General features: G+C 36.9%; 1 protein-coding gene across 1 annotated transcript in view; it reads right to left on the reverse strand.

Moving 5' to 3' along the window:
- Positions 1-731: 731 nt before the first annotated feature.
- LOC149299811 (transmembrane and coiled-coil domain protein 3-like) overlaps positions 732-21,294 on the reverse strand; it is a 32,609-nt gene continuing 12,046 nt past the window's right edge. The window contains exons 2-4 of the mRNA XM_089486144.1: positions 6,580-7,493; positions 4,526-4,661; positions 732-1,034 (exon numbers count right to left, since the gene is read on the reverse strand). Of these exons, the coding sequence (XP_089342270.1) occupies positions 732-1,034; positions 4,526-4,661; positions 6,580-7,493 (1,353 nt within the window). The remainder of the gene's footprint in view (positions 1,035-4,525; positions 4,662-6,579; positions 7,494-21,294) is intronic.

Consider the following 21,294-nt stretch of genomic DNA (forward strand, 5'->3'; position numbering starts at 1 on the left):
AATCAAAACAAAAAATATAGATGTTCAGTTCAAATTAACTTTTTTGTTCAGCACAAGAAATCTGGGAGGGGCAAGTTGTTCCTCCGTAATTTCTCGGAGCTAAATATACATGGTGTTATTAACCACACTGTTTAATAGCATATGCTTCTTATACTCATTCAACTGCTTACCAACGCATGTGTAATAAAACATAATGCGACAGTGTCACCAATGCATATAACTAAGTATTTTGCGCATGAGTTAACATATACGTCTTAAAAGACAGAACTAAATCTTCTACCATGCAGCACAGTTTGCAATGGGCTGCACACTTGTCTGGGACAGAGTTCAAAGCAAACAACACAAACGCCCTGGACTCAACTGGATTGCACAAAGGGGTCAGCTTTGTAAGATTTAATAGAACATAAGAAAGCTTTGGTTGACTAGACCCATGGCAGGTGAAACTACAGCACCCGTGGATCAACTCCCACAATGGATGTGAGAGATCAATTTCTTGATTTACAGATAACCCACCTTTTATAGAATCCTGTAACATTCCATGCCTTACAATAAGAAATCTAGTTATGTGGCTTTAAGGCAACATATAAAAGGTGAGCATGCCAGAACACATGACCAACTCCAACAGTCTACCAAGAAACTGAGCGGGGAGTAGATTTCCTGACAAATTCTGGTCAATGAGGCTTCTTTTTCAGTTTGTGACGTTGAACGTATGGATCCAAAGGTTGCAGAGCTTATTTCGGCATTACAATGCGTTCAATGGCACATGCTATGTGGTCCCAGTTCTTACAGAGTATCGCTAGCAAAGTCACTGCAAAGAATGTGCAGGCTATATGAAAGCGGCTTTTCATCATCGGTGCTGTGAACTTTGCAATGGTGGAAACACAAACCAGGACAACAGTAATTAAGGCAAGGACTATGTTTATGCATTTCCCCAGGAGTACTTTGGCATTCACTGTTTCAGACTGTACTGCAAGTTGTTCTTGCTGGTGAAGCTCCAGTTTAGAGACTCGAGTTTGACAGGACTCCAAGGCTTCCTGTAAAAAAAACAACAATATATAGATATTAAATAGTATAAGATTTAAAGCAAAAGTGTTTTGTTCCTTTAACTGTTGTGGTTTTCTCTCCCCTGTAGCGTTTTGGTCTGAAATACTCAGCAGAACTGCCTGGGTATTCCCTTTCCCATTGGGAACATGTTCACCTGTTGCAAGCTGGTGTTCCACAAGCATGCGCAGGTTGTATTCTATAGCCAAACTGTGTAAAACTAGTTATCCCCACTGTCTGTACACACAGCCTGGACCAGAAGCAGCTGCTGGGAAGTTAAATGCATATCCTTGAAAGAAGGGCATCAGTGAAATTATAATATATATATATATATATATATATATATATATATATATATATATATATATATATATATTACATACATACACACACAGATGCATTCACTGTCCATTTTCTAGTGTATATATTTGAAACTGTCTTTTACCTCCCTGTCCCCTCCACAATGAGTAATACTGTTTACTTTTTCAAACATATATAAACGGACATACGACGAGAAGTGGAACTAGGTTATTCAAGTTTCATGGTGTACAAGAACTAATATTGGCAACTCTTCATTGCTACTTCTGCACATTAACTTGATTACAAGACTATCAAGGCTCCCGAAGCAATTATAATCTCCTGTACCGATTATTTATGCTTGTAACTTTTTCATGTGTTTATGCTAGTGGATTTGAGTTTGCAAAATATGTAATATGAGTTTGCAAAATATGTAATAATGCGTGTTATACAGTATGTGTCAAATAATCTCGAATTATTATTTCAAAGTCTTTCATAGGGCATTATTTTTGCTTCTTACATACATGTTAAATTTCATATTTGAATTTTAGTATGTTGAGTACTATAAACCTTATTTTTGATGCTTAAATATAAAGAACAAGATGGAAACACAACATGAAGATTACACACATGATTTATAGCAAACGGCTAGATGAATACATTTTGGGTCTGCTTCAACAGACTGTTTTACGTCATATACTGCTGTGGATTATCCACCACGTTTTCTTTAAATCTCATTCTCAAAAAAGTTAAGCCACTTTTATAATTGTGTTAATTATGTCTAATAATAAAACAAACTCTAGTATTAGCACACATCTCAAGTTAAGTTTTATGGTCCTTTCATCTTAAGGCAAGATTCTAGCAATGCAGTTTCCATGGAAACACAGGCAATGGTACATTTTCATCATGTATCCCCTGTTTCTTTTAAAATTAATCTACACACAGATTTGAGATTTTGGGTATTACTTCCCACTAATCTCCTGCCATCAGAATTTTACAGTTCTATTCCCGCACAGCTTCTCAACTGATCTTGACAAAATAATGATTAGATTTATTGTACTGCAAAGAGATATACATGACAAGTTCTTGGCAATCATGCTGTCGGTTCCAGTAAGAAATGTGTAGAAGCAGCACGCTCACAGGGTGAGAAGAAAATGCAACAATGGGAAGTTTAAATCATAATAATTGAATATGCAATCCCATTTTACAGTAGCCATACCAAAATGCATCTGTTATACTGAAAATTCACCTATATGTATCTGTGTTATGTATTAGTTATCGCATCCTTAATTTGTGGGTGAGACGTGCAGGTAGTTTATCTTCAAGGAAACTGGAACTAGTCAACAGCTTTCTCATATATATAAAGGTATTTATATATGAATAAATACATGTTCTACAAATTCCCACACTACAATAGTTATGAACTTTTAATAGAAAACAGAATTTCATGCTTTCGTACTGTATGAAAATTGAAATACATAAAAGGGTCATCGCTACCTGGGAACTTACCCTGGAACAATGGCAAAGAATCATAGAGGAAGATCTAACTGAACTCTCCAAAGTAAAAAAACATACAGGTCCATGGAACCCGGAGGGATACATCTAAAGTTATTAAAAGAGCTTTAAAGTGTTAGCAGACTTAATAATCAGTCTCTATTACCAGGCACAGTTCCAGAAAATGTGAGGTCTGAAATTGCCATACAACTTCACAAAAAAAAGGTAGACTCGGCCAACTATAAGTCTTGTGTCAGTTGTTGGATAATTAATGGAAACAAAGCTAAAGAACAGGATTGTTACATACCTGGATGTAAATGCAAGACCATAAAACAGCATAGGTTAATTATTTTCATTAAGTTAGGATAGTTGAATGGCTAAGACAGTATTGGGACCCATACTTTAATAAAATTTTTATTGGAGATATTACAGAAATGGTCTTAATGGTAATGTATATCATTTTTGCAATAGGGTCACCATTCCTGGGTGCAACACGCCAAATGGCAAGTGATTATTAGAATGGTCAAGAGTGTGGCAGCTGCAGTTTATATGTTGATAAATGTAAAACAATGCACTTCGGACCTAAAAACCCCAAGGAAGAAAATAGCCCTTGGGAGCACTTGAGGGACATAGGAATAACTATTTCTTATTACATAAAAGGTAAGCAGATAACCCAATAAACAAATCAGAAAAAACAAGCAGGGTGCTGGGCTGTGTAGCGAGAGGTATTAGAAGCAGAAAGAGATCTCTGGTCAGACCTCAGCTAGTGTATTGTGTACAGTTTTGGGGATCCCATCTCCAGAAGGATATTGACATATTGGTGGAAGGGCTGCCAAAATGGTAAATGGATTACAGAATAAGAATTATCAGGAAAGACCAAGGCAACTGAATATGTATAGTTAGCGGTAAGAACAGAGATGCATAAAGGGATTAAACAAAGAACAGGAATGAGGTTTAGATGTAATGTAGGGAAGTTTTAGTTTAGGTTAAATACAGTGACGGAATTTGGATAGCTTTATACCTAACCAAGGCCAAAGTTATTGATTAAGGTCTGAGTCTTTACATCAGGGAAAAATGGGCAGACTAGATGGTTCTTGTCTGCTGACAAATGTGTTTTGCTATGCTGTTCACAAATGTTCTATTAGTGTACTGTGAGAAGGAAACTGTTTTCAGGAGTTCACAAGGTGGTACTCAACCCCCACTAGACTAGCTAAAATGTATAAACTTTTCTGATGCACGTTTGCATGACTGCACAGTTTGCATGCTTGGAGGGAATACCCATATACTGTCCCCCTTAATCAACCTGAATAAGATCTCCCAAAGTCAACTAACAAGCTGTCTGGCTACTAGGTTGTGGGATTCCATACATGCATTTGATCTGCAAATAGCAGCCAAAATAAGCCATGATATACTTCCCTACATCATGTTATGGGATAAAATATTTATGGACACACAGCATCAAGGATAAATCGTACATCATGTCTATTTAACATAATATGATTTAAGTGTAACTACACTGCAGAGTTTATGAGAGGTTTTATGAGCATGCACATAAAACGCAAACTATGTGGTAAAACACATGTTTTGTTTTTAACATGTTGCAGTAGAATGTTCTTGTTTATTTCTATTAGGATGGAGTTAATATCATAAGGGTGCAGCTCCACCAAAACCGACAAGTTAGTTTGACAGTTACCTGTATATCACGGGATCTTTCATAGGCTTGGTAGGCAACCTTTTCTTCAATGCTTGCCAGATCCTGTTTCAGGTTGGTTGTCTCGTGTTGGTGGAGGTCAGTGAGATCATTGAGCTGGTCCTCAAGCCGTTCATACCTAGTAAAGTGCAGAGAAATAAGCCATGGTATGTGTAAAGGTTTTTTTTTTTCAAGCATTGTCATCATTGTATGTTTCATGTTTATGTATTGGGATTATAGTATCACACATCATACAAAGATGAGGTATAAAGATAAAGAACGATGAGAACAAAGTTTCCAGAATCCAAACCTGCAGCCTATAATCAGGAGGATACAGTATGCATGTCGCAGAAAGACAGTTACCCTGCATATAGGATTTTATTTTCTTCAAACGTTCTATGGTATTAATTTTTCTACAAGAAAAGTTAGGTTTATAATACTATAAAAGAAATATATAAGAACAATGTGTGGTGTCCACAGCATTATGTGAACATGGCATTGTGCACCACCTATATAAAAGGGTAGGCAAGGTAATAAACCATCACTAATTATTATTATAAAAGATACTATATAAAAAAAAAATAAAAAAAAGTGCGTGTGCCCTGTAGTAGCAACACATTTATAGTCCAATAAATTAAAATTTTAAAAAAAAAGTTACCTGTCCTAAAACAAATAACAAAAATGGTACAAGGAGAGTGAACAGTAGATATGAAATGGAGATTGGTATGGACTGCTGTTAACATTATTCCCTGCAGGCTTCAACATAAAAAAACATGTTTTTTTTCTCCCTCGTACATTTTCTGTGATGATGTAATGTATAGCGGACCATTCGAGAGTTACTCGGGCTATCTTTGTACAGCTCAAAACGTAAGCACCAAGTAAGCCAATTTTTCCTCCCATATTTCAAGTTTGATTTGAGACTTTCATCCTCAGGGTAAAAAAAACTGAAGGGTAGCTTCCTTTAATAAGTGGCAGAATTATTCAGTATCCCGGTAAAAATGTTTTTAGCAATCCCATAATGTCTATAGCCACTGCACGACTCCTGTTTAATCTTACAGTTGGAAAATCCTGCAGCTGTACCTGCTATGCCGCAGTTTGCAGGAGAATTGCTGCTTGATGCATAATGAAAACCCTACGCTGTGTATAACGCAAAGATAAATTAGTGAGATGTCTGCAAAGCCTCCCCTGGACCATACATGATATAGTGCCAACACAACCCTTTTTTCTAGCGAAGTCAGACATTGAAACTGAAAGTCAAAGACGAATCAGCACTCTTATAAATTGAAGTTCAAACCCAAAGAAATACTGCTGAGTAAGAATAACTTTTCTCAGTCATATGATCAGTGGTATGGTTACAAAACTGCTTGCGTGGGACACAGTTCATATGAAGAAAGCACATTAGGGGATATGGCCTGCAAATAAATCTATGTAAACCCACTGCATTAAGAACAAGATTTATTTCGCTGAATAACTGTCATCTTAGGACATGCACGTGTACATTTTAGAACACAAATACACAATATGGTAATAAAATTATTGTGGATCAAGGTGTACATCTGAAGCCATTCCAAGTGCGTTACAAAGAGCAATTTCATTTATGATACCAGTAAAGAGCCTACTCCCAACCAAATAGCCTATTAATTAGAATTAATCATTAAACATTACTTTTGACTGTGCATTCAGAGAGTTGCCAGGTTACCCGTAATTTTCAGTGTCCCACACAGAAACCAATCCACTGCGCGGCAAGAAACGGGCAAATGCAGAATGAAAATTTAATGTGACCACTCATCTGCCATACGCATCAAAGTACATATGATGAAGCGTCCCTTTAAAAGAAAACATCATAGGAATACTTATTTTATCAGCAGACAGCTGTCCTAAATCCTACTGTGTGGCTTTGTAATGTTGATCTGAAAGTATCAAGGCTGGTTTTGTAGCTTACCGCTTGTAGAGTTGTGGGGGGGATATAATGCAATGTTTGAGCACCATTAATTAGGTAGCTCACAATTTGAACATTACAAACCTCTCATTTTTCAAGTTATGTAATTTGTATTTACCTGTATCTCTCTTCTCGTAATGTTTGTGAAATAAAGCCATACTCTCTTTTGAATTGTACTTTCAAAGATTCAATGTCTTCTGTAAGTTGAGTTTGAGCTTCACGGATTTCTCTTAATTCCTCTAAGAACATGGACATATTCCCATGGCTGTCAGTGTTTGTCCTGCCAGCGTCAAAGTTTTGGTTTCCATTGCTATCGGCTGAGCCTGATGTTCCACTGGAACACTCGTCATCACTTATATATTTGGGCTTTGTCACTATTGTGGCACTGCCGCTCAAGTTCCTGGGACTGGTCTCTGGATGAAAATCATCAAGGCTGTTTTTAAGATGTGCGATGTTATCTGCACTTCCAAACTTGTTACGAATCAGATTTGCAAACTCCCTTGACTTGTTGAAAACAAACATTGGTGGCGTCAATGATACACCAGGCACACCCATTTTACTGCATTCCCCTTGTGCTGCTGTCCGAGAACCACTGTTCACATCCTTTAAAGAGTGTTGCAGCTCTTTGAGGCCATCTTTGGAAACATCTTTCGAACTTTTACTTGTGGATCCGGTTTGCTCGATATCTCTTAACTTTTTATGGTACTGCTCTAGCTTCTTCTGGAGTTGCGCTATTGAATGAGCAGACTTCTGGTTCTTCTTCTCAAATACCTGCTTGATGCGTCCTGCCTGCTGCTTATCAGCACTGTTTACCAGTTTTAAATACTCTGCCACATTGCCATCACGGGCAGTTTGTTCAATTTTTATCTGTTCAGTAACTTTGAGAATCTTTTGTCTCAAGCTGTCAACAGAAAGCTTTGCTTTATGAAAGTCTAGAATGCCATCTGGTATATCAAAGTTAAGGTTAGTATCAGATCCTCCTCTTCTGATGTTTAGAGGCAAACTGAGGGTGTTCATATCCGACCTATCCACCTAGAAGAAAAAAAAAAGCACAATAGCATATGAGAAACAAAGCCAACCATTTGAACAAATTCAGATGTGTTTGAAGATCTTTAATGACGGATACTTATGAATGGCGTATTAAACACAGAAAATACCTACGATTAAGCACCTTTTCCACATTTATTTTGGAATAATAACACACAACACATGAACTGTTAATCATGGAGCCTATAATGAAGCACATAGTCGCGTATTGCTTATGTCCACTAGACTAAAGCTTGAACAGTTAGACCTTAGAAAACCGGCATAATGCCAGCACCCACATAACAAAATTGCTGGCAAACAGGTATATTAAATATATTATAATCTATTATAATAATGGGGGGAAAAGAATGTAACGTTGTATACTAAGTCAGCCTTATTTCTTTTAATAATGTTAAATCACTGCTCCGCTTTCACGTGCCCAGTAATACTGTAAAAGCATCCGAAGGTTATGTCTTCTAAAGGTGTATATCAACGTTTAAACAGAAGTAGACCGTGAATTAAAAAGGTTGTTCTGCTTCCTGGCTCACTAGTTATAGCACTGCAAACATGGTTACATTTCAATTTTATGGCTGCCTATGACACATACACAACAGAAGATATGTTAATAGTCTCTTCCTCTCGCTGCCGTTCTGCATCATAATTTAATGACAATACGTCTGATTTTGCCTGGCTCCTGGTTAAGTGCATCCGCCCTGTTATGTATAGCTTGTTAAGAACCAGTGGGAGGTGTTGGAATACGCAATAAAATGTTCCAAAAACGACAGCAAAGTGTTTCCAGTTAAACCTGATTAAAACAAAAGCTTATCTTCAAATTAATGCTTCTCCAAAACCACTCTGGCCGTATACGAGTCATTAACTAACTCAGACAATCACTCGAGACAGCAGGCACATTAGCAAGAAGGTATATCGGCAAAACATTTATGAAGCATGGAGTTTTTAGTCAATGTTGATACATTTTAATGGGCCAACGTAGAACAGGATGAAACATTACATTAGCTTTTGGTACTTTAAATTTATTTAATTTAAATATATAACATATTACTTTCAACTAAAAGTTCAATATTCTCTCTTTTGCTAATATGGCCACATCCATTTTTCTCTTTATGAAGCAACAAGTAAATGGGTGGCATTACAACACTTGTAGTGGATTTTTGGTGACATTTATCAGGGTATTTGATTACTTGACGGGACCAGAAAATCTTTATTTCCTTAAACTATGTGTAAGTGACGGTGAGGATCCATCAGCCTTCTGAAGTACAGTCAGGATCTACTCTGTACTGGGGAACAGGAAGAAGGCACATAGGTGAAAAAAGCATTGACTGCTCAAATCTTTATAAGGGGGGGGGAATAAAAAACGACTTTACAGATACTGTAAGTATTTTGTTACAATAATAGTAAGTACCAGAAAGTAGCAGGTTCCATATAAACAGGCTGATTTAAAGTGTGATATTTATCATACATTTTAGGAAATTGGTTTGCTTAAAAAAGCTAAACAACAAACTGAACGCTTTAACTCCTTGTGCACTGGAATAATTCAACATGAAAACAGATACTGGATATGGCAATAAAAAAAAAATATCTTGTCTTAAAAAAAAAATAATCTAAAATTCCTAAATTAGAATGGATGTGTGTGAAAAAGGTTCACAATGAAAAAACTGCCATCTGCACTAGGTTGGACCTTAGTCTGCATTGTTATATAACTCTCTGCAGTTTAACTGGTATATACATACAATTCGAAACTATTGGAGAAAAATAAAGTTCATAAAAAAACAGTTATACCTAAATGGTGTCTGAATCAGAGGATGAACAAAAAAAAAATCCTACACAGCTCATTTTAATGGATGTGTAATTATATTTTATATTCTCATAATGAAAAGTTTGACGCGCACAGGATCAATTAGTTAATACGGACGTAGAGTTTGCATCAGTGGAAACAAAAGGACGTAATGGGTGATCTGTCAAATCTATACGTTCCTAAAAATAAAAGGGAGCATCGCACATGCAAAATGTTTTTAGGATTATACATAAACACAGAGCGCAGTTATACAAATGTTTATTGCTCAATTACAAGGTTATCAGAGAAATCCCAAATCTCTGGCAAGATTTTGGCCCCCGAGACCAAGTTGGAAGACAATTCTAAATACAAACAAAACAAACAAACCGACGCCAGACAAGTCATTTACAAGGTGTATTGACCTCACAATTCGTCAGCAAGAGTGAAATCGTGAAAACTCTAGCTTCCTCAAGCAAAAAAATAAAATGTCTGACCACCGGGAAATTACCCAGTATACCCAACATAAATACTGAACACACTGTTCCTATTTCCTGAACTGGGAGTCTCTGTTAAGAATGTTTGTTTGAAGGAAGTGAAGGCTTTAATCATGAATTAAATAAAAAGGTCAATTGTAATATGTTGGTGCATCTCTTTCGTAACGGAACATTTTGTTTTTATTTATATGTAAGGGGAAAAAAATGACATTTTTGAAAAGTGACAATTGTCAGTCCTTGAAGTTTCCAGACACAGGATAATTGGGGAATTTGCCAGAGGTACCCCTGCTCCACCCTTTGAATGGTCAAAACACTCACCTGTTACTGAAATGTCTAAACAATTGGAATATGTGGATTTCTAAGAAAGTCAATAAATGGTTGCACAGGAAGAGATACCAACTATTTAATACTATGTAACCTGAAACACTTGGCATCTGGGAATATACTGAGGTATGATAACCCAGTGGCAATCAACAGAAAACATTGTAGAACAGATAAATAACAGAAGGGTAGCATATAGCTATATTTGCACTGCTTAACACGATTTTTAAAAACAATAAAATGATAAAAAGGTTACTGGTAAGTACTACAAATATTTTAAAGAGTAAAATGGGATAACAAACCATAATTGTTCAATATCCATGGAGCGAGGACTGGCTGTTATTGATATGTGCACAAGGACAAAAATGGAGAAGAATGAATTATGAAGTTGAAGAGAACACGAAGCGAAACTGTGGAAATGGAGACATTGCGAGAGCGTGAGACAGAAGGCGAAGGAAACCAAATTCGAATTAAGTTTTGGAGCTTTGTTTTCATTTGAGTTGGAGGCCCCAACTCATTTTCGAACATTAGTACAAATTTTGTTAAAATTCTAACTGGTACGAATCCGAATGCACAAGTCTAGAGAACACTGCTAAAACAGAGTACTCTTCTGCAGTATAACATAAATAGCTTAGAAATATAGCACGTGGAATTATCATAGCTGCATAGTTTTACATTACAGAAACTGCTGAGGAGCTGAAAGATGCACTTAAGTCATTAAAATGAATACATTCGCAGCTGTTCGGCGGCACATCAAGATGTTTAGCAATTATGTCCCCTGACAAATGATTGTATAGTTTAGCATATAAAAATAAAAAAAAAAACATCAATTAACCCACGTCTGTTTAAAATTAAACAATTAATGCTACATTCAACAAAATTAAAAATCAGTAGTAGCAAAAAAAAAAAAAATAGTGCTTCCTATAATATAGGTGTGGCAAGAAAACTCAACTGAACACCAACATTTGTGTAAAACCGTCTTAAATATGATATCTTCATCTAACTTCCATAAATGAACAAAAACAGTTTGAATTAATAACAAATTATTGTATTGCTGCTGTCCATGTTGAATACATTATTAAAAACATTTACAGTGTGGGTTGGAAAAGGTATGTGAACGCCTAGGCTAATCACTTCAACAAAAGAGTTTGCAAACTGAGTCCAATCTTTGAAACTGGATCAGAGGTGTGTTTTAAAAAGTTACTTTAAAAAAATAAATAAATAAACACATAAGCATTTTAACCCCTTGATGACAATTGCCGGTCCGGGCACGTCACGGAAAAACATGTCGTTTACGACCGGCACGCCTTTAAACGGGTGCAGAAAGCGATCTACTTTCTCTTTCTGCACCCAAACGGCGTTGCTGTAATGCCTCGACCTCGAGGCATTCAGCAACGCCACGATCGGCACTAAGGGGCCATCTCTGGCCCCACCCTGGGGCGTCAACATCCGCCATACATTGTATGGCGGCGGACGCCGGTTTTAAAAGCGTTTAAACTTAAATGGTGTCGCTGGAATGCCTCGATCAGGAGGCATCCAGCGACAAACACTTACCTCGGGATGGACTGTGACCGCTCCGGGAAAAAAAACAATAAAGATGAAAAAGTTCGCTAGATGGTCACCAGACCCTCTAGAGAACTCTGGCTCCACTTGCAGGTTGAATACAGGTACTGCATTGAACCATGCAAGTCAATGGAGCCCAGCTTTCTAATCACAGTGCGATTAGTAAAAATAAATAAAAATAAAATTAATAATAATTAGAAAAAAATAGTAAAAAAAAAACCAGTAAAATGTAAAAATAATTTCCCACTGATGTCACAATCAGGGGAACCTTGAAGTTGAAAAAAAAATTAACATTTTTTTTTAAAAAAGGCAGAAAAAATTATATATATATATATATATATAAAATATATTTTTGTGAGCAAGTCCTAAAATTAGCACATTAGCTTAAAACAATTCTCGCATGGAACGAGTTAAAATACTGCCCATGGGGTGTCTACTTTTAAAAAATGTATGATTTGATGGGGTAAATTGAATTGGCCGGGTTCAACAATGTCCCAATTAACACGGGGGGGGGGAGGATGGCCACACATCTAATTTCCAATTAGAAAAATGCACATGTACCAAATGTGGCCTTTTAGTTCCCCCCAAAAATGACAAACCCATGCATGTGGGATATCACTGTACTCAGGAGATGTTGCTGAACAGGAGCTGTAAATTCATACATAACATAGGTGTGTGGGGGAAAAATACACACAAAAGAATACTACTGCAGACTTTTAAAAAATTCTGGTGGTAAAATGTGTGCATGCAAAGAGTTAAAATACCAGCATTTAAAATACCCTGGGGTGTCTAGTTTTCAAAAATATATGGTTTTGTTGGGCACACTGAAATGGCCCGGCTCAAAGATGTACCAAATAGGGCATGGGCAGTGGATCCCCAAATGCCAAAGTTCAACATTGAAAAATGCGCATGCCCCAAATGTGGCCCTTCTGCCCCCAAACACCCAGGCAAAATCATTAATGTATTTGGAATACCCTGGGCTGTCTAGTTTTCAAAAATATCTGACTTGATGGGGTAAATTGCGTGGGCCGGCTTCAAATATACCCGAAATGGCACATGGGGGGAAGAATTACCAGATTTGGAAAAAATGGCTTTGAAATAGCAAAGCGCTACCTGTACTTATTGCCCCATAATGTGTAGAAAAAAGCAAAAAAACATAAAAACATTGGGTATTTCTAAACTCAGGACAAATAGTAGAATCTATTTAGCAGGTTTTTTCATTACCTTTTATAGATGAGTAAAAGATTTTTCAACTAAAAGTTAGAAACAATCATTTTTTTCTAAATTTTTCACCATTTTATACTTCTTGTCCTGAAAAAAACAATATCTAATGTGTGTGGGTTCAGTAAACGGGAAAGAAGAAAATTACAGCTAAACACGAGTAGCGCAGAAATGTTAAAACGGCCATTGTCACGAAGGGTACAAAAAGTAAAATCAGCCTTTGTCACAAAGGGGTTAAGCTTGCTATTCTCAAGAAGCATCTGCTGATCCATCACAAAAAATAAATCTCAGAAGACCTATAATCAAGAATTGTTGATTTGCATAAAGCTGCAAAGCCTTAAAGAGTTTACATACTCATCAATCCACAGTTAGATGATTTTCTGTGGCTACTCTCCCTAGAAGTGGGCGCTCAACGAAGAAGACTCCAAGGGCACAACACAGAATGCTCAATAAGGTGTAAAAAAAAATCCCCTAGATTAACAGCTAAAGGCTCCGTTTGCGAGTCTACCATATGCGAAACATTGAACAGGCATGGAGTCCATGCCAGGAGACCACGGATGAAGCCGCTGCCCTCCAATTTAACATTTCTGTTTGCCTCAAGTTTTCAAAAGAGCATCTTGACAACACCAACTTTACCAGGAAAATGTTTTGTGGACTGATAAAGCCAAGGTTGTAGAAAGAACATGCGGCACTATGTATGACGTAAAAAGGACACCGCATACCACACATGAAAATATCACCCCAATGGTGAAGTATAAAAGAGAGAGCATCATGATTTTGCCGTCTCAGGACCTGGACAACTTACCATCTTTCAGGGGACACCGAAGTTTATCAAACATTGTTTGTGTATTATTAGCTTAAGCACACTGTGTTTGTCTTTTCGTATGGCTTTGAAATATATTAGATGACATTTTATCAACAATTAATGCAGAGAACTAGGTAACACCAGATATGTTTTATGCCACAGTAGTATAATACATTTTGAAGTGCACATGTCAGGAAAAGGCTACACTTTATCCCAACCCACACTAAATAAGGCATTATCCACAGACAGATACCCACAATAAGAATCTAAAAACACAGAACATATATATAAAAAAAAAAAAAAAAAAAAGATACAAAACAAAACAAGATAATTACAAAACCAAATCATCATAGAGAACAATCCATTGTCTCCCATAGTACAAAGTTTAAGAAGCCACAGCAAGCATTCCACTAGGGGCTACACACAACCTCACCCTAGAAGGAATCCACAAAATTCTAAAGAACTTAAAGCCACTTCTATCAAAGCATGTGAGAACACATCAATGTAAACACGCTGACAGTTACAATACCTCTGGTCAGGTCTGACCTAAAGTATTGTGTACAAATCGGGAGACCATCTCTATAACGATATTGGCATTTTGGAGTTCAGAGGAGGGCTACTAAAATGGCGACTGGTTTGAAGGATACAAAAGGATCAGCAATATGTATGTATACCTATGTGTACAGGAGGGAAGTTTATTTCAAAAGTGGAGAAATTCTAGAACAAGAGGTCATAGTGAAAAAACTAGGTCAGAAGTTTAGATGTAATATAAGGATGTTTTACTTTACTGAGAGGACAGCAGATAAATACAACAGTCTCCCATCAGTGGCATGGTGGATGCTAATACATAAAGCTATCCTAAACCAAAAAAAACAAGATCAAGGACTGGCAAAGATCCAAGATTAAGATACCCACGACAAAGACATCTGAAATCATTATGATCAACCACGTCAGTACCAAAGAAATATTAACATAGGATTCCTGACCAAAACACTAACGTTTCCTGCCTTTAATTCTACATCATCATTAGTGCTGTCCACATTATGTTTTGTTGTATATACACACAAACATATACTGGCATATTTGTTGTTATATGAAATTTAAATATACAAGATTTTTATTTATTTATTTATTTTTAAAGAGGGCAGCCTATATTGAGGCCAATATGGTATGCAGAGAACACACACATAATGTGCCAACATAAATTCTCATTTGTCTTACTTAGGAGAAATTAACAATGGGTACATAACACCAATTAATGCATGATCCAGTATAGCAGTGAACACAATGTATCCAGCAATCAGTGAGGGCTGCAGGTTGCATCCATTGATTGCCAAGTAAACATCTGGCTCAGCTTTCCACTGTGCAACAACTTGCGTTATTGCTTTTTAACCCCTTAATGACAAAGCACGTACATGTACGGGCTCTAAATGCATTGTTTTCAATGTGTTTAGGGACCGCCCATTGTCCTTAAGGGGTTAAATACCCCTTTTGCCTTTAACAAAGTAATTACAGCACCTCTACAATACCAGGCCAAACAATATACCAAAATCTGTATTCACACTGTCAGAGAGATTCCATTTCCAAAAGGCTAGTACACAAAAGTAGTAATGTAATAATCGCTACCTGGCACGAAACATTCTTGTTTGAAACAATTAAAATGCTTTCAGTCACTTGCTCGCCTGCAGCCATATGACGCATAAGTAAAACATTTTAATTTTTTTAAAAAAAGGTTATAAAAATATCTAAAAAAGTATGCTCAGATTCTATTTATATTATACCCGGTTATCTAGATACCTCTTTTAATTGTGGAGTAACCCTATCGACTCACCACCCAGTCCATCTAAGGAGTATGGCTAATTTGTGCACAGGTGGGATTATGGTCCTGCTTAAAGACCTGAATAATTTTCCTTTTCAAGTTTATGTGGCACTTTTTCACTAAAAGTGGAGATTACAGCTTTCATTGTGTTTTAGCTCCCTGACTTCACTATTTATTATGGAGGTCCAACCCCAGTGAGCTTCTCCTGCAGGCACATAGACATACTGTATGTAGGTCCAGCTCAAGCACTTGCTGGTGAAACTTGCTAGTGCTGGCCCTTCGTAATGAATAGTGAAGTGAGGGTGAGTGAAGCGTGCAGGCTATCCTTACTTTTTGCTTTCCCCCTGTTATATATGCCACATATCACCTCATGAATTTGGTCCTTTTGCTTTAATCTTTCACACCCCCATTGTTCATTTTATCGTGTACCAACGTATTTAGCTTTATTCACTTCTTCATAGGGACACAGTTTTTAATTAACCAATGTCAGCATACAATAATGTTAACATCCTTAAGCCTCAACATGAATAAGGATGCACGGACAGCATTATGCTATTCTTGTTAAGGATTTAATTTCAATAAAACTAAAAAAAAAAATTGTCATTTTAATGTATGATATACTTTTATATGCAGTATTTTTAAGTGGGACTGGCCCTTTACTTTTTTACCATATGTCGATAGAATGCTTTACCCCTCTCGGATGCCTCTGCAAAAAAAAAACCAAAAAAACACATGAGCAGATCTCCTGAAACATTCCATTTTAATTAAGTACTTTAGCTCTTCAACCATCTGGATTAAGCAACACAAATTCAGGAGGGTTATCTTCTGAGTTATGTGAAATACTGCTAGCTCTTTAGACATGGTCTGAACTAGGACTGCAAATCTGGTAGTATCAATCTTGGTGTAAAAAATTAAATACAGGTGTCATGTGAACACAGCGTGCATTCCTCTAATGCTTCTAGCTGAGAACTGCACATCCCTGCTCTGGGCTAACATATGCTGAGCCTGTATTATATACACACACATATATATATATACACACACACATACATATATATATATATATATATATATATATATATTTATTTTTTATTTTTTTTTATTTCTCAATCTTTAATTTTCACAGAATATTGGTCATGCATCCATTGGTCATATATATATATATATATATATATATATATATATATATATATATATATATATATATATATATATATATATATATATATATATATATATATATATATATATATATATATAAGGGGTAGTAGAAGTATTATTAAACACTCATCTACAGACACCAGACAAGCCAGAAGGCTTGCTTTTCCCTCAGAAATCTCATGGTGCTTTCACAACCACAAGGGATTCTGGGTAGGCACATGCAAATAAGGTTAACAATTATCACCTTTGCCTCTATATCCACTATATATACATACATACATATACACACACACATTACATGCCAAATAAACAAACACCGCTTCTTCTTCACATGTTTAAATTCCTACTAAGTGGATGCATGACCAATATTCTGTGAAAATTAAAGATTGAGAAATAAAAATACACACACGCATCCATATATGTACCGTATTGGCTCGAAATATAGGCCGCACCATTGAAGTTTGGTGCTATTTTAAAGAAAAAAAAATACACAGTGGAACAGTAAAACAGTATTTTATCTAATGAATTGTAATTGAACATTTTTATATCTATTTTACAGTTTGTCAGCATATGTTATATACAAACAGAAAACCAATAGCCATTTTAAGGTCCCCCTTAATTTATAATGCACCTTACTTACATAGATATGCCCCTCTGCCCCAGATATGCTTTATGCCCCCAATAAATGCCCACCTGCCCCCTAGAAGTGAACCACCCCTGGACTTACCAATGCACCCCCAGACTCCCTGGTCTGTGCGATGCACGTAGACAACCTCCTCTGCCAGCACTTCTCCCAGGGATTCTATGGTGGAGCACCGGAAGGTTATGCCAGGCCGGTGCTCCACCATAGAAGCGCCAGGTTACCCACAGCTAAATGAAAAATAAATAAATAAATAAATATATATCTATAAAAAACCTGCCCGGCACTGCATGTCCCGGCGATACGAGTTGCGCACCTCTGCGCTAAGCCCCGAATATAGGCTGCACCCCCACTTTAAAGACCTAAAGCAACGGAAAAAAGTGCAGCCTATATTCGGCCAATAGGGTATATGCACATCCCTTAACTGTCCGGATTTATCCAGGACAGTCATGCAGGCCAGCAAGGCACCATTCCATCCTGTGATGTATCATTTCCTTCCATGACATTTTCTTTCAAATGTCGTCACATCCGGCACACAGTTCAGTGAGACACATTTGGAGGAACATGCCGGGGATGTGGTGGGCAGTAGGAAGGAAGGTAAAGAAGACAGCGTACCTGCACCGAGTTGGGAACCAAAGATACAATCGCACTAAAAACTTTTAATCCGGGAATGAAACAGCCCACGAGTGCACAAGATTTATGCTCATCAATCATTAGACTAATCTTAATTAAAAAAATGCTAATATGTTCTAGATGTTAGCCTCACTTTTTTGTATTTTATATAATGCTCTATTATATAACATCCCACAGCAATGTTTGGCACTAAATGTTTCGCTCTGGTCCAAATGATATTTTTAACACTCCTTTTCGTGTGCAGTGATGCATAAATGGAAGGATTCTGTGGAGGGGTGTACTTCAAACACATATACCATCAAAGGGAGACTTGAAAGAAAGGGTCAGAATACAAAGCCTGGGTCTATAATAGGCTCACAGGAAGTCCTGTAAATAAACAATGTAATATGATTACACAAAAACTTAAAGGCATATATATTATTTGGTTCTTTTGGCGTTTACGTAATGTTGCAAAAATACAAGCTAGTTTTACAATATAGTTTGTACAACCCATTTGTCACGTGTTGGAAGACACCTGCACAAATGCTTAAGGCCGACTTCATAGGTTAAGCGGTATGTGAAAGAATGTCTTGTCTCAGTGACATCATTGCAGGGCACAGTCTGTGAGAATGACCCAAGAGCAAAGATACCGAGTTCTGTTAAGTCAAGGACGGATATATAAAATATTAAAAGTCAAACTGGGACGGGATGTACGGCGTTAACTTTCATACTCCTTTGAGTCCTGTTATGAGATCACTGTGATCTCCTCATAAAGAGTATTTCCTTCCGATTAAGGAGGGTATGTTCCACTTAAAAGGACTACAGTAATGATGATTCTAATAAGGCAGGATAAATATCTTCTAGTGTTCTCACGAAAATGCATTATAAAAAAGGTATTTACCAAAAGTACCGTAGTTTAATGCATTCATCTTTGGCGAGGCTATTTGCTATCTCAGATTTTATTATGCAAGGCCAGTTTAACCCATCGTGCAGTAGAGGTTCACTAGGGATAGAAGATTATGATGCACACTTGCACAGTAATATCAGGGAATCTAGATTGCTCAGCCTTTGTACATCCCCCGGTAAGAGCCGTGCCGTGAGGCCTGGAGTCAATGTGTAGATGTACAATGCCTGTGTATAAGATTGTGGTGCTAGCATGTATGGTGTTTGTTACAGTATGGCATTAGCATGAGTGTGTGTGAATTTGTGTATGGTGTCAGCATGTGTGTACATGAGCATGGATGTGTTACTGTGTAAGATGTTGGTGACCATAAGATGTTAAGATGTTTTTTGTACAGCACACTTTGGGAAAAAACATTAACATTTATTAATGTAGTATACAGGATAACCTGTGTTACATGTCTCTACATAATAATCTCCATACTTTCCTTTCACCCCCAACTGTTTCAGACCAGGAGAGAGATATATTATATACATACATACGAATATGTAAGGATGCATGAAAAATAATAATAACTTGATATTGCATACTCTTTATTATATAAAGGAACATGTCCCCGAAGAGGTTCCATTATACGGTTTCTGTTCCTTACAGTACGCTCATTGAAATCAAACAGCACATTACCAGTAATGAAATCAGACCAATTGCTTGCAACAAAAATAGAAAATAGCTTAGCAACGAACTGAAAACTTCTGCAGAAACAGGTTGAAATTACTTAGTGAACAGGACATACAACAAAGACACAGACCAGAGAGACACACAGGAAAAGACAAAACATTGTATTAAAAGTAGTTTGCTGCACGCCAGAGATAACCAGAGGTTTGCAAATGCTTTTCATTGTAAAAAGGCAAATGCAATGGAAAAACTATTTTTCTCTTTGAGCATAAAATACAATGCAGTGCACAGTAATGACTAAGTGATTAAGCAGCGTTGCTTGAAGCAGACAATCAGCGGCAGGAAAGCTATCCCGTTGAAAACAATAGAACATGAGCACAGGGGTCCACCAGTATAACAAGTCCACGATGAGTTGATGTGTTCAGCCAAACACATCTCCTGCACACAAAAATCGCTGGGGGGGGGGGGGGTTAGAGGCAAATACATATTGCAGGGTTTTGCAGAATCCATCTTATGCATTTGCAAGGGGGACACTATGAAAAAGGAATTATCTGGTATGGTTTAAAGTATATATATATTTAATATTAAAATACAGTGTAGCCATTGTTAATGTTATAAATGAATATTGTAGCTAAAACAGCAGTTTTTGTCCACATGTCCACAAATCTTCATAGCTGACCTGCAAATCAACTTGGCATCTGTGCTATCTTTAAATCTCAACCTTCATCACAAAGGTTGTTTGAATACCAAGGGAAGTAGCTTTCCGGTGGTTCTGTCCTCCAGAGCCGAAGTAACCTCTGGCTCACATGTGGAATTTTCCAGGTTCTATGCAGACAATACGCTTCTAGAATGACCTTGGAAATACCAGGATTTCATTATTTGGTGGTAGGATATAGACTACAAAAGTTTGCATAAACCCTTTCGACACGATCATGACTTATCTTGATTACCACTTACACATGTACTACCTTAACTAGTGTGAAACGCGTTGCACAATGTGTAGTTGTGATACGATTTTTCACATTACACACACACACACACACACACACACACACTATGTAGTGAGGCGTTGAGAGAGTGTGAGAGAGCCTGAGAAAATAAGGTTTTAGCTTTCTAGTATTCTTATTATTATAAATTAAACATCAAACTTTAGAGGTGTGGCCAATGGTATATATTTACAAAAGAGAATGAATTATACAATATAGGGTAAATAAGGTGCAAATATTCCACAAACCCAAAGACATTTTTAGTTAATCTTTTCTCAATATTTAGGTCTTTATATTATGTAAGATTTCGGTCGGACACGGACAATTAAGTCCTTTTGGCAGGAGTTCATAGAGAAGCATGACTGGAACCTGAGGAATGTGCAGGTCTCCATGACTGATCAGAAAGCACTACAGCACTTCCCTTTCATAACATTTTGTGTAAAATGTACATACTCCGATATCAATATTAGTAAATTACAGAAGAAGCGAACAAAGACACATGACAAACTCTACCATTATCCCATTCACGCTTATTGTTGATATGTAATTGAATATACTATGCAGGTGTGTGCACTATATATACTAATCCAGTATTGGTAAATAGGGGGGCTTTATTTGCTTCACTCCATAAAGTTTTCATAAGACAGGTTTATATCAATTTTTCTCGAAAATGTAAGCTCGTTTGAGCAGGGCCCTCCTCACCTGTTTCTGTAAGTCAAATTGTTATGTTATATACATAGCTGTACAATGGGTTGACAGGACATTACAGCACTATGGAATATTACTACGGCGGTTACATATAAAACTGCCCGAT

Source organism: Sceloporus occidentalis, unplaced genomic scaffold (assembly GCF_023333645.1).
Source record: "Sceloporus occidentalis isolate IW3139 unplaced genomic scaffold, rSceOcc1.0.p SCAF_28, whole genome shotgun sequence".
In the NCBI taxonomy this organism is placed as follows: domain Eukaryota; kingdom Metazoa; phylum Chordata; class Lepidosauria; order Squamata; family Phrynosomatidae; genus Sceloporus; species Sceloporus occidentalis.